The 12,361-nt window shown below is 49.2% G+C and overlaps 1 protein-coding gene across 1 annotated transcript in view; it reads right to left on the bottom strand.

Annotated features, from left to right (window-relative positions):
* Positions 1 to 10,426, bottom strand: part of UBQLN1 (ubiquilin 1) — a 34,018-nt gene extending 23,592 nt beyond the window's left edge. Inside the window, exon 1 of the mRNA XM_069961788.1 lies at positions 9,896 to 10,426. Within this exon, the coding sequence (XP_069817889.1) occupies positions 9,896 to 10,030 (135 nt within the window). The 5' untranslated portion in view covers positions 10,031 to 10,426. The remainder of the gene's footprint in view (positions 1 to 9,895) is intronic.
* Positions 10,427 to 12,361: the final 1,935 nt, after the last annotated feature.

The raw sequence follows: 12,361 nt of genomic DNA, 5'->3' as shown, positions 1-12,361 counted from the left end.
TAGCCTTCAATTTTTCATTTTCACAAAGGGATAAAAGGAAAAAAAAAACACAAAACATGTAGCACAGTTTCTCCCGAGTACGGAAATACCCCACATGTGGACATAAAGTGCCAAGCGGGCGCAGGACGAGCCTCCAAAGGGAAGGAGCGCCAATTGGCTTTTGGAAGCTGGATTTCACTGGAATGGATTTCAAGGGCCATGTCGCATTTACAGAGCCCTCGTGCTGCCAAGACACTGGAAACCCCCCACAAGTGACCCCATTCTGGAAACTACACCCCTCAAGGAATCTAACAAGGGGTGCAGTGAGCATATGGACCCCACTGGTGACGGGCACAAATGTGGAAAAATGTGACGTGAAAGTGAAAATTTTCATTTTTTCACTTTCATGGCACAAATGTGCCCGTCATCCAGGGGTCCATATCCTCACTGCACCCCTTGTTAGATTCCTTGAGGGGTGTAGTTTCCAGAATGGGGTCACTTGTGGGGGGTTTACAGTGTTTTGGCAGCACAAGGGCTCTGTAAATGCGACATGGCGTTCATCATCCATTCTAGCCAAATCCAACCTCTAAAATCCAAATGGCGCTCCTTCCCTTCGGAGGCTTGCCCTGCACCCACATGGCGCTTTATGTCCACATGTGGGGTATTTACGGACTCGGGGGAAATTGCTCTACACATTTTGTGTGTTTTTTTCTCTTTTAACCCCTTGTGAAAATGATAAATTCAAGGCTAGACCAACATTATAGTGTAAAAAATTTAATATTTCATTTTCACGCCACATTGTTCCACATTTGTGCCCGTCACCAGTGGGGTCCATATGCTGACTACACCCCTTGTTACATTCCTTGAGGGGTGTAGTTTCCATAATAGGGTCACTTGTGGGGGGTTTAACTGTCTTGGCAACACAGGGGCCTTTTGAATGCAACATGGCCCCTCGAAATCCATTCCATCCAAATCCAGCCTTCAAAAACCAAATGGCGCACCTTCCCTTTGGAGGCTTACCCTGCACCCGCATGGCGCTTTATGTCCACATGTGGGGTATTTCCGTACTCAGGGGAAATTGCTCTACACATTGTGTTTTTTTTTATCTTTTAACCCCTTGTGAAAATGAAAAAATCAAGACAAGATCAATGATTTAGAGTAAAAATTTTAAAAAAATTACACTAAATGTTGGTCTAGCCTTGATTTTTTTCCATTTCCACAAGGGGTTAAAAAAGAAAATGAACACAAAACGTGTAGGGTAGTTTCCCCTGAGTACGAAAATACCCCACATGTGGACATAATTTGCCATATGGGCACAGGGCAAGTCACCAAAAGGACAGAGCGCCATTTAGAGGCTGGAATGGGGGATGGAGGCCATGTCGCAATTACAAAGCTCCTGTGCTGCCAGAACAGTAGAAACCCCCGACAAGTGACCCCATTCTGGAAACTACACCCCATAAGGAATCTAACAAGGGGTGCAGTGAGCATATGGACCCCACTAGTGATGGGCACATGTGTAGGACATGTGCCGTGAAAATAAAAAATACCATTTTTTTTCATTTTCACGTCCCAAATGTGGCCGTCACCAGGGGGCCATATACCCGCTGCCCCACTTGTTAGATTCCTTATGGGGTGTAGTTTCCAGAATGGGGTCACTTGTGGGGGGTTTCTACTGTCCTGGCCGCACAGAGGCTTTGTAATTGCATCATGGCCTCCTCTAATGGGAATGGCAGCCATACCTATTTAGCTGGGGAAAAGGGACAATTCTAATTTATTTGGGGGTATTAGGCCAATTATTAGTTTATAAGGTTGGAAATGACAGGTGTCCATCAAATTCAACCTGTGTTGATCCAGAGGAAGGCAAAAACCCCTCGTGAGGCAGACGACAGTAGCCTCATCACAGGGGAAAAATTCCTTCCCGACTCCATAATGGCGATCAGAATAATCCCTGGATCAACGTGACCCCTGAAATAGGAATAAGGGACAGAATTTAGATAATGTAGAACCCCAGTGACGTGTAGTGCGCCTTGGAGCGATCCAGTATGCAGAGGCCGGGGGGATCAGGACAGGTGTCACACTGGTAAATGGTGTCCTTCCTGATCCCCCTGTTACCCCACACTCTGCACTTCTTCTGGGGTCTCCTGTTCTCCAGTGTGGGGGACGTCACCTGGAAAATGTTGTCCTGGTGCGATACGGGGTCCTTCATATCCAGAAGCGCTGGGTCCGCTCCATGGCTGCTAAATATTAGGGCTCTATTACTACTTCTGATATGTTCGGATCGTGCCGCAAGCTACAGTAGCTCGGGCAGCGAGGGACCGGAAGAGGGGGTGCTGGTATAAAGGTTATCCCCGTACAGGTGGTGGTGACCTTTATCCAGCAGTGGGAAGATCAGTTCCCGGACGATCTCCCCACTAACTCCGAGGATGGGGGGGGGGGGCATCTGGCGGCTGGATTCGGGTGTCCCTTCCTACATACACTCTAAGGGTACGTGCACACTGCGGAATCGCGAAGGATAACCCTTTGTGCATTCCGCAGTTGGCACCCGCCGGCGGACTGATGCAGGCGCACGTCTCCGTCCGTGTCGTAGACTCCATTCTATGCACGGGCGGATTCCGCTCTGCGTCCAACGTGTTGATGGAATGACGGATAATGGAATCCGCCCATGCATAGGATAGAGTCTATGACACAGGCGGAGACGCGCCCCTGCATCAGTCCGCCGGCGGGTGCCAGCTGCGGAATGCACAAAGGGTTATCCTTCGCCATTCCGCAGTGTGCACGTACCCTAAATCTGTAAGTGTACCCTGAGGTTCTCTCACAGAGTTTGTAGAATTTCACGCCATACCGTCATCTCTTATTGGGACGGTACTGGCGGAAAAGACGTGTCTGGGGGGCAGCGTACGCTACGCTACTCCCAGACACGTCACTGGATGATGAGGAGGATGAGGATGAATGGAGGAAAGAAGGATCCCCCCAATTCATCCTCACTGGCTGTTTCGGTGTCGGAGGCAATAATAATGTATGCGTCCGACACCGAAAACACCCTGGGGGCCATCTTTATATGGGGATTGGTATATGGGGTATGTAGTGGTGTAGTGTAAAACTTTATTCAATGTAGTGTAGTGTAATGTAGTGTTTTTTTACGTGTTTTTTACAGTAAGTATAAAAAAAAAACCTACGCCAACAAAGGAGTTGCTGATGAATGCCGCACTTATGTTCGGCACTTATAAGCAGACCGTGGCAGTAGGATATAAAAAAAAAACACCCTACGCCAAAAAGGAGGAGTTGCTGATTAGCAGCGCACTTTCGTGCGATGCTGATCAACACTCAGCGGCGATAGGGTGCGGAAAATAGAAAAAAAAAAAATTGGGAAAAATTTTTTTTTTTTTACTACATTCTGAACATCCCTGTAGTGGCTGATACGTGTATTACACTTATCAGCCGCTAGGGGGCAGCAGAGCGCAAGATCCGAAAATAGACGACGCTGGAGCCGGAAAAATACGAAAATAGACGACGCTGGAGCCGGAAAGAGACGATCGGGACTCACGGAAGAAGCCGAAGTCCCAACAAGAGGAAGTGGACGCCGGGAACCCGGAAGACGCCGATCAGGACCCCGGGACAGGTGAGTAATGTACAAATACCTGCTCCGGACCCCTCAGCTACCTAGCTGAGGGGTCCGGAGCAGGTATTTATTACTTGTGGGGACTTTGATCGCCGTGAACGGCCGGCCGGCTGGCCGGCCGTTCACGGCGATCGGGACGGTGGTACCGTGACCACCATTACTTTTTACAGTAATGGCGGTCGGTGCCGTCCTCGGACAGCACCGACCGCCATTTTTTTCCGGGTCATCGGGCCACCGATGGCCCGGAAAGGTTCCGATCGCCGCTATGGGCTTATCAGCCAATAGCGGCGATCGTCGGCATGGGGGGGGTTAACAACCCTCCATGCCGACAGGGAGAGATGGCCTGCTATGTATTATAGCAGGCTATCTCCCCCGATCGGGACCCGGCCGGCCGCGGCGCCCGTTTAAAGGGATGACGTACCGGCACGTCATGGGTCCTTAAGTGACAGTGATCCATGACGTGCCGGTACGTCATGGGTCCTTAAGAGGTTAAATGACTGCCGCCCGCGAGGTCGCGGGCCGCAGTCATTAGCAGTGGGGGCCGCTCCATATGCAGCAGACGCCTGCTGCATATGGAGCGGCTCAGGAGGGGTTAAATGCTGCTGTCAGGTGTGACAGCGGCATCTACCCTGTAAAATAGCCGGTACTAGCGATCGCTATGTGCCGGCTATTTAAATTTGGCGCCGCCGGGAGCGGAGAGCCCGCGGGCGGAGGAGGGGACGCCAGGGGGCAGGGGGCGGTACACAGAGAACATGGCCGGCGCTCAGATAGCCGCTGGCTGTGTTCTCTGCACCATACTTTATATTAAGCTGCGTTATTAGGCAGTTTAACATAAAAGTATCGATACCAGGAAATCCTGGTACCGAACCGTTTTTCTGCCCGAAATATTGATAGTAGTATCGATATTTCGGTGCATCGTGCATCACTATTGTAGACAAACAACTGCTTAATGGGGTTGTTTGGGGACAAACTTTTTGCCTCCCCCACTCTCCTGGTCCGGTCATCTGGTCCTCCCTGCTTTAGGGAGGAGTCATCAATAGGATGGCTGTGGCGCTCTCCTGTCTCGGCCAGCGATTGGCTGAGCAGGCTGTCACCCCCAGACGTAGAGGCAGAATCGTTTACCGGCTGGCACCCAAACATGCCATGGGAGGATATCTTGGAGCGAGGGGAAGATAAGAATAGGCTGTTTGTTATATTCTCACCATGGGCAGCAATATATATATAAAAAGATATGTTTGCGCGGTATACTCTTTATGGTGCCTTCACTTGTACTGGGTTTGCAGTGGATTTTATGTAGCAAGTTTTGCAATGAAATCCCCTGCGATACTCAGTACCATTATAGCCTATGGCCCTGCAATGCAAAACCTCTGTGAGAATATAGTAACTGCCTTGTTTAACTAATTAGCTGCTGTGTGGTAAAAATAACTCACCGCCTATGCTTACCTGCCTGCACTCCCTTATTGTGCTCCTACACGAGTCTTCAGGTCCCTGCTCACGACAGCCTACTCAGCCAATCACTGGCTGTGGCGGGACCGCACACTGATTGGCTGACAATGATCACATGGGAGCTAATAAGTTACACAAGGAGGTCACTACATTCTCGGAGAGGAATGAAAATCTGCTGCGAGAACGCACGGCCATGTGGCCAATAATGGTACCAAGAATCCCAGCGGATTTCACTCGTGCTCCATTGAGGTTGAGGGACTCCTGTTCTTGTGATCAGCAGTCAGCCAGATACTTATGCCTTATCGTTTGAATAGATGATGGCTTAATTATTTGATAACCTGCTAAAGAAATACTCTGGGCTTTTCTAAAGCCCCGCACCAGGCAACACACTGTATAGTATAGTAGAGTAAGATATACTGTATTTTTCGCTTTATGAGACACTTTCTAGCAAAAAAATATCTTGATAAAAAGTGCCTGCGTCTTACATTCTAGAGGCAGGGCGGCCTAAGGGCCCTATTCCACAGTAACGATAATCGGCCAAGTCGGCCCCATTCGGCCGATTATCCCTCGGTGAAATAGAGAGAACGATCAGCCGATGATCGTGTCATCGGCTGATCGTTCATTTAGGGCCAGACCTAAAATCATCGTTCCCCCACCGTGCATCGCTACGGTTGAATAGCGGTGCACGGCGGGCGACCGACTATTTGAGAAGAAACAACAGCAGCAGCATCATCATCATCATCATCATCCATTACCTGTCCAGGCTTCTTCTCTGCGCTGTCTTCATCCTTGGGTCCCGCGCGCTCTATCTTCTAAATGGCCGGTCAGCTGACGAAGCGCTCAGCCAATCACAGGCCAGGACAGTCGCGGCCTGTGATTGGCTGAGTGTGGCCTATCACAGGCCGCGACAGTCCTGGCCTGTGATTGGCTGAGCGCTTCGTCAGCTGACCGGCCATTCAGAAGATAGAGCGCGAGGGACCCGGGGAGGAGACGGAGCGGAGAACAAGCCCAGCAGCCAGGTAATGTATGATGATGCAAGGGCTGCAAGGACATCGGTAACGATGTCCTTGCAGCCCTCGCTCAACGATCATCGGGCCGTGGAATAGGCCCAGTAAACGAGCGGCGATCTAGCAGATCGCCGCTCGTTTACATCGTTAATCGGGCCCTCCTCGGCTCTTGGAATAGGACCCTAAGGGCCCTATTATACCAACAGATTATCTGACAGATTTTTGTAAACCAAAGCCAGGAGTGGATTTGAAAAGATGAGGAATCTCAATCTTTCTATTGTTACAAGTTCTGTTTATAGTCCATTCCTGGTCAGATAATCTGTTGGTGTAATAGGACCCGAACACTGACTCCTTCGCCGATAGTCGGGGACAGTGCTGTTTCAGCCCTGTGCCTGACTACTGGATGAAGCTGTACAGCATGGGTCTCCAAACTGCGGCCCTCCAGCTGTTGCAAAACTACATTTCCCATCATGCCTGGACAGCCAAATCCAAAGCTTTAGCTGTCCAGGCATGATGGGAGTTGTAGTTTTGCAACAGCTGGAGGGCCGCAGTTTGGAGACCCATGCTGTACAGCTACTGATAGCTGCACCACCCTCTCCCTCCTCCTGCCGGACACCGATCAGGGAGATCAACGCTGGGTAGGAGAGGAATCTGGAGGTGGTGTGCATTCCTGCATGTAATAGCCCCAGGGAACTTACCAGGGAGCCGAACTTTCAGTGATGTTACTGACTAATCACATGAGTGTGACATCACTGAAGGTCCTTTAACTACTGTTCTGGGTGTGTTCTGCTTTGGAAGTGAATACAATTTGTATTTAAATGTGTTTGTGTGTTCTTGTATGTCTGTCTATGTATGACATAGAGGTATGTATATATTGATGCAGAGCTTGGTGGATATAAGGTGGTCCTGTCATTTCAATGAACTTTGACCCCTTCACTGCAGTAGATCACCAATTAAATTTAAATAGCATGATGTTTTTTTTCTGTTTTCAGTTGTCCGAACCAGGGGCGCATCCTATAGTTAGGTGCGCCTTATAAAGCTAAATTGTGGTGGCCAATTTCATCAAATAATGGGTGTATGGGAGGCCTCCTCATTGCCCCAAGACAACAGAATTCAGGCAAAAGAAGGGTTGGACTAGATGCGTATCAACATACCTAATACCTTGTTGGTGCAGAAAATAATCTGCCACCAAAGGTGTCCAACAGTGGCTTGTTCCCCTCTTAGGGTATGTGCATACTGAGGAATTTAGACGGAACCGCAGTCGCGGAATTCCCAGCTCGTGCCCGCTCGCGAACTGCAGCAAGCACGGGGGTCTCAGCCCGTGTCATAGATCCATTCTATGCACGTCCTCCATCCAAAGAATGAACTTGATCATTCTTTGGACAGAGGGCAGAATCCGCCCGTGCATAGAATGGAGTCTATGATACAGGCGGAGACCCCTGTGCCTGCTGCAGTCTGCGAGCGGGCGCAAGCTGGGAATTCCGCGACTGCGGTTCCGTCTGAATTCCTCAGTGTACACATACCCTCACCCCAGAAATCAACATTTATACACCAAGTCCAACACTAGATGTTTATAGGGGAGATGAGGATAAGAGCTATCCGCTGTACAAACATCTGGCCTACAGATATCTATATCTGTCCTCACTTTAGTATTATTGCCAGTGCCCTTACATTCAGTATTCCTGACTGCATTCTGGAGTGACAAAACATCACTTTGTACTCATACCTCATACTACTTGCTTATAATAGAAAAAAAATTCTAGTCATCCAAGAGCATTTTACTGTCCAAAGACATCAGAGGCTGAGAAATAATGCAACCCTGTGTATGGCCAACCACGTGATGTAGCACTCAGCTGTACCAATGATGTACAATCAGTCACAACAATACACAGTAACCATATGGATGCACAACATTTACTCACAACTAAGCAGCAAAACTAAGAAAAAGAGCATGAAACTAGACAGCACCTTAAAGGTATGTACCTGTTATTAACAACAGGGCTACTAAGGTAATACAAATAAAGAAATAGTTTTAATAGTCAGTATTCAGTAACTCATTTATTTACTGTCATTTATATCTAAACTTTTGACATGTCCAGACAACATGTTAGAAATTGATTGCACAGTCCCAAGACCCGACGTGATCTGAGCCAAGTGAAGCACACCTCCCTGGTTAGATGCCTGATGCACTCCATAAGGGTATGGGCACACTACGGAATCCGGGCGGATGCTGGCGGACGTGGGCATCTCCGCTGGCCCCATAGGCTTCATTCTATGATTTGCCAGATCCTACCATCGTCCCAAAGAATGAACCCACTCAGAATCTGGCAAATCCGCCAAAATCTGTGAAATCAGAGAATAAAGCCTATGGGGCCAGTGGAGAGTGTGCGTCCACCAGCGCCTGTGAGCAGGGGGCGAGCTGTGAAACTTGCGGCAGGTGATCTGCTAGGATTCCATAGTGTGAACACACCTGTACAGTCCTTGAATCTCATGAGTTAGAACAGGTAGCTGGCCAGGGAGTGAAGCAAACTGCCCTTTTCATCACCCAGTTATAACTCACGATCATAGCAGGTCTCAAGATTGGGATCCAATGTAATTTAAAATTTGACAACACCTCAAAAGTTTATGTAATGACCACAATGCAATCTCTGGGCATCCTGGTCTTTGCAGTCCTGTGCGTGGTCCTAACCAGTGAATTGTTTATGCATGTACACTTAGGGCCCTATTACACACACAGATTTATCTGACAGATCACTGATGCTAAAGGAAAAAGTGAACAGGTCAGAAGGGAAAGACTGAGATTTCTCCTCTTTTCAAATCCATTCCTGGTCCCTAAAATCTGTGTGCGTAATAGGGCCTTTATACAGTAGAGGATATCACATACTGATTAGGACCCACTGGTTACCTAAACTCAAAGGTTTAGGGTCCATTTACACAGAAAGATTATCTGACAGATTAGCTGCCAAAGATTTGAAGCCAAAGCCAGAAACAGACTATAAACAGAGATCAGGTCATAAAGGAAAGACTGAGATTTCTCCTGTTTTCAAATATATTCCTGGCTTTGGCTTCAATCTTTGGCAGATGATCTTTCTGTGTAAATGGACACTTAGATAAATAAATTATACACAGTGTTCAGCGGACTTGCCAACATTCTCCAAACCTTAACATTCTGCGTTTGGAGAAGTTGGATATTCCCCCGAGGGAGTCCTAAAAACATGGATACAGATCCGGACTCCCTAAAGCAGCATTCAACTTCTCCAGGTGCTGGGAGTCAAATGTTCAGATTCAGAGAACTTTACTGAACCCGAACAGTGCGGCAAGTCGGCTCCACACTAATTACAAGTAAAACTGACTTCTCCTGCTAAATTATATATCAATCTGCTTAGATGCTGCTGCTCTAGAACATGTCGTCTATGGATTTCATTTTGAGAAGTGTTTATGTCGTACTAACTCCGGCCCATTGCCCAGCTGTGGATGTCCAGCTGTCATGGTCGGGGGCTGTGGACACAATCTTTGAGGCACGGCACATTTAGCGGTGAACGACACGAACGCTGACACCGCCTTATGTCACCGAGCTCAAAGTTCAAAGACCTCAACCCCCTTTCCTTCTAGAGTAAGCAATGCTACATGTGAGCGGCCATCTACATGGTGGCTATGTGTCTGATCACCTCTCTACCAGAAAGGATGGAGACTCCCAATCCTGGTGATATGTATAGAACCACCCCCCACAGATCAGCAGGCCCATAGGATCAGATCTGCTCCATATGATGATCAGCTGCTCCTGATCACTCCCATTGATCGCCTATAGGCAGCAGACAATGCCCCCGGCCAGCAGAGCTCTCACCTGTCTGACACTACAGTTCTCCGGGACAGCAAACTCCTCCTTCTCCTTGGGAGTCTTCACTGTCACTTTAATAATCCTGGGGGAGTCCGAGGAGCTGGAGGAGGGGGTGCTGGAAGAGGCTGGGGGGTCCGACATGACGTCAATAGGACTGAAGAGCAAGAACGGAGGGCGGCCGGGCTGTCAGGAGCAGGGCGCTGTACACACACACTGCGTTATCTATCAGGCGGTAACGTGGAGCCTGGGGGTCCGGGGGAGGGCGGCTCAGCTGCTAGACATGTGTGAGGATCCGGACCGGCTCTCGGATGGTGCTGGCGCAACTCAGGCCGCACTAAGAGCGCTTCCTCATACCACGGCGTCACTGCTACGTCACCGCACGGAATTCTGGGAGCCAGTCAGCAGCCGGCCGCTCTGTGCAGTCGTGTAGTCTCTTAGTGTATCCTGCCAGCGTTACAACGCGAAGAGACCGGCGGACTATGGCGACCGGGACAACGCATTCACATTAAACTACCATCCCCTCCAAGTAAAAGAGCGGAATGCTCACCGGCGCGCTTTGATGACGTCAGCACTTCCCTAGAAACTGCTAGAACAGACGGCAGGAGTTCTAGAAAAACTACGCGGCTCGATGTGTCGCCGCTCTGCGATGCCGCGGCCATTTTAGCGGTTAGAAAAAGAAAAGTATAGGACGCAAAGTGCAGTGTTCCATCATTTAGTGACAGAAACCTTCGGTATAAAATTGTTGCACAGCTGTGGCCCTTTCTTTACAACATGCTGTAAACTTGTACAGAGAGAAAAGAAGTGACTTTGTTTCCAGTAGCCTTTTGAGGGCTACCTAACCTGACATTCATGGTTGCTAGGGCCTGGACAGTGGCCCTCCCCTCCTTAAAGGGATATTCCAGTTTCACCACACAAAAAAAAAAAATAAAACTCACCAGGTTAGATGCTTCTCTTTAGGTCCCTACAGCACATGGGGCACTGAGGATAAAGGTACATTTCTTACCTTCATCCTCTGCGCCATTCAGATGTTTCCGTGCACTGGGGATGGGGCTACCCCAGCCAGCCTGTCCCTCCTAATGAATACTACTTAGGAGGGGTGGGACAAATGGTGCACTGAGGGATGTAGCCCTGCCCCAGCGCGACAAAACACCTCCATATTAGTATATTAAAGGGGTTTTCCAGCGCTACAAAAACATGGCCAATTTCCCCCTACTGTTGTCTCCAGTTTGGGTGGGGTTTTGAAACTCAGTTCTATTGAAGTAAATGGAGCTTAATTGCAAACTGCATCTGAACTGGAGACAACAGTAGGGGGAAAAGTGGCCATGTTTTTGTAGCGCTGGATAGCCCCTTTAAACTGCTAATTTCCAGAAAATGGCCCAGAGGATGAAGGTAAGAAAATGACCATTATCATCAGCACCCAGTGCTCTATAGGGGCCTATCAGTAGCTTAGACGTCTCTAACCTGCTCATAGTTTCCCTTTAACCCCTTAAGAACAGAGCCTGAAGTGGCCTTAAAGGAGTATTCCCCCCCAAGAGCTAAAAAAATGTAATGCCCCCAAACCTAGCTGGCCTTACTCACCAAGTCCCTCTGAGTATTTTGAGACGTCTCCCATCTTTCTAGCTGCTGCTGTTCCTGAGTTACAAGTTTTTCTAAAAGCCGATCTATATCCAAGAAAGGAAACTACATTTCCCATCATGCAATGCTTATGCCTGATGATGGTGAAGTAGCAGAGCTGAGACATTGAAGGAGATGATGACAGTGTAGCAGAGCTGAGATGGAGGTGTTGGTGTAGCAAAGCTGAGTTGGAAGTGACGGTGCAGCAGAGCTGAGTTGGAAGTGACGGTGTAGCAGAGCTGAGTTGGGGATGTTGGTGAAGCAGAGCTGAGTTGGGGATAACGGTGAAGCAGAGCTGAGTTGGGGATGACGGTGAAGCAGAGCTGAGTTGGGGATGACAGTGTAGAAGTGCTGAGTTGGCGGAGACTGTGCAGCAGAGCTGAGTTGGCGGTGACTGTGTGTCGGTGCTGAGCTTGGGGGGGGTGTTGCGGTGCTGAGCTGGGGATGACGGTGTAGCAGAGCTGAGTTGGGGATAACAATGTAGCAGAGCTGAGTTGGGGATGACGGTGTAGCAGAGCTGAGTTGGGGATAACAATGTAGCAGAGCTGAGTTGGGAAGGTGTAGCAGAGCTGAGTTGGGGGGGGTGACTGTGTAGCAGAGCTGAGTTGGGGGGGTGACGGTGTAGCAGAGCTGAGTTGGGGATGACAGTGTAGCAGAGCTGAGTTGGGGGAAGGTGTAGCAGAGCTGAGATGGCACTGACCGAGTAGCAGAGCTGAGATGGTGAGTGCCGCGGGTGAAGGTGGTGCCCCATGGCTGATGGGCTGGGGGTGACCGGGTGGCTGCTGTTAGCTGCGCTGATCACTGTCTCCCTCTCTAACAGCAGCCACCCTATCAGTGTTCTCAGTCACTTCACTGTGC

The sequence above is a fragment of the Dendropsophus ebraccatus genome, chromosome 3 (assembly GCF_027789765.1).
Source record: "Dendropsophus ebraccatus isolate aDenEbr1 chromosome 3, aDenEbr1.pat, whole genome shotgun sequence".
NCBI lineage: Eukaryota > Metazoa > Chordata > Amphibia > Anura > Hylidae > Dendropsophus > Dendropsophus ebraccatus.
This window is presented reverse-complemented; position numbering and strand designations above follow the sequence as displayed.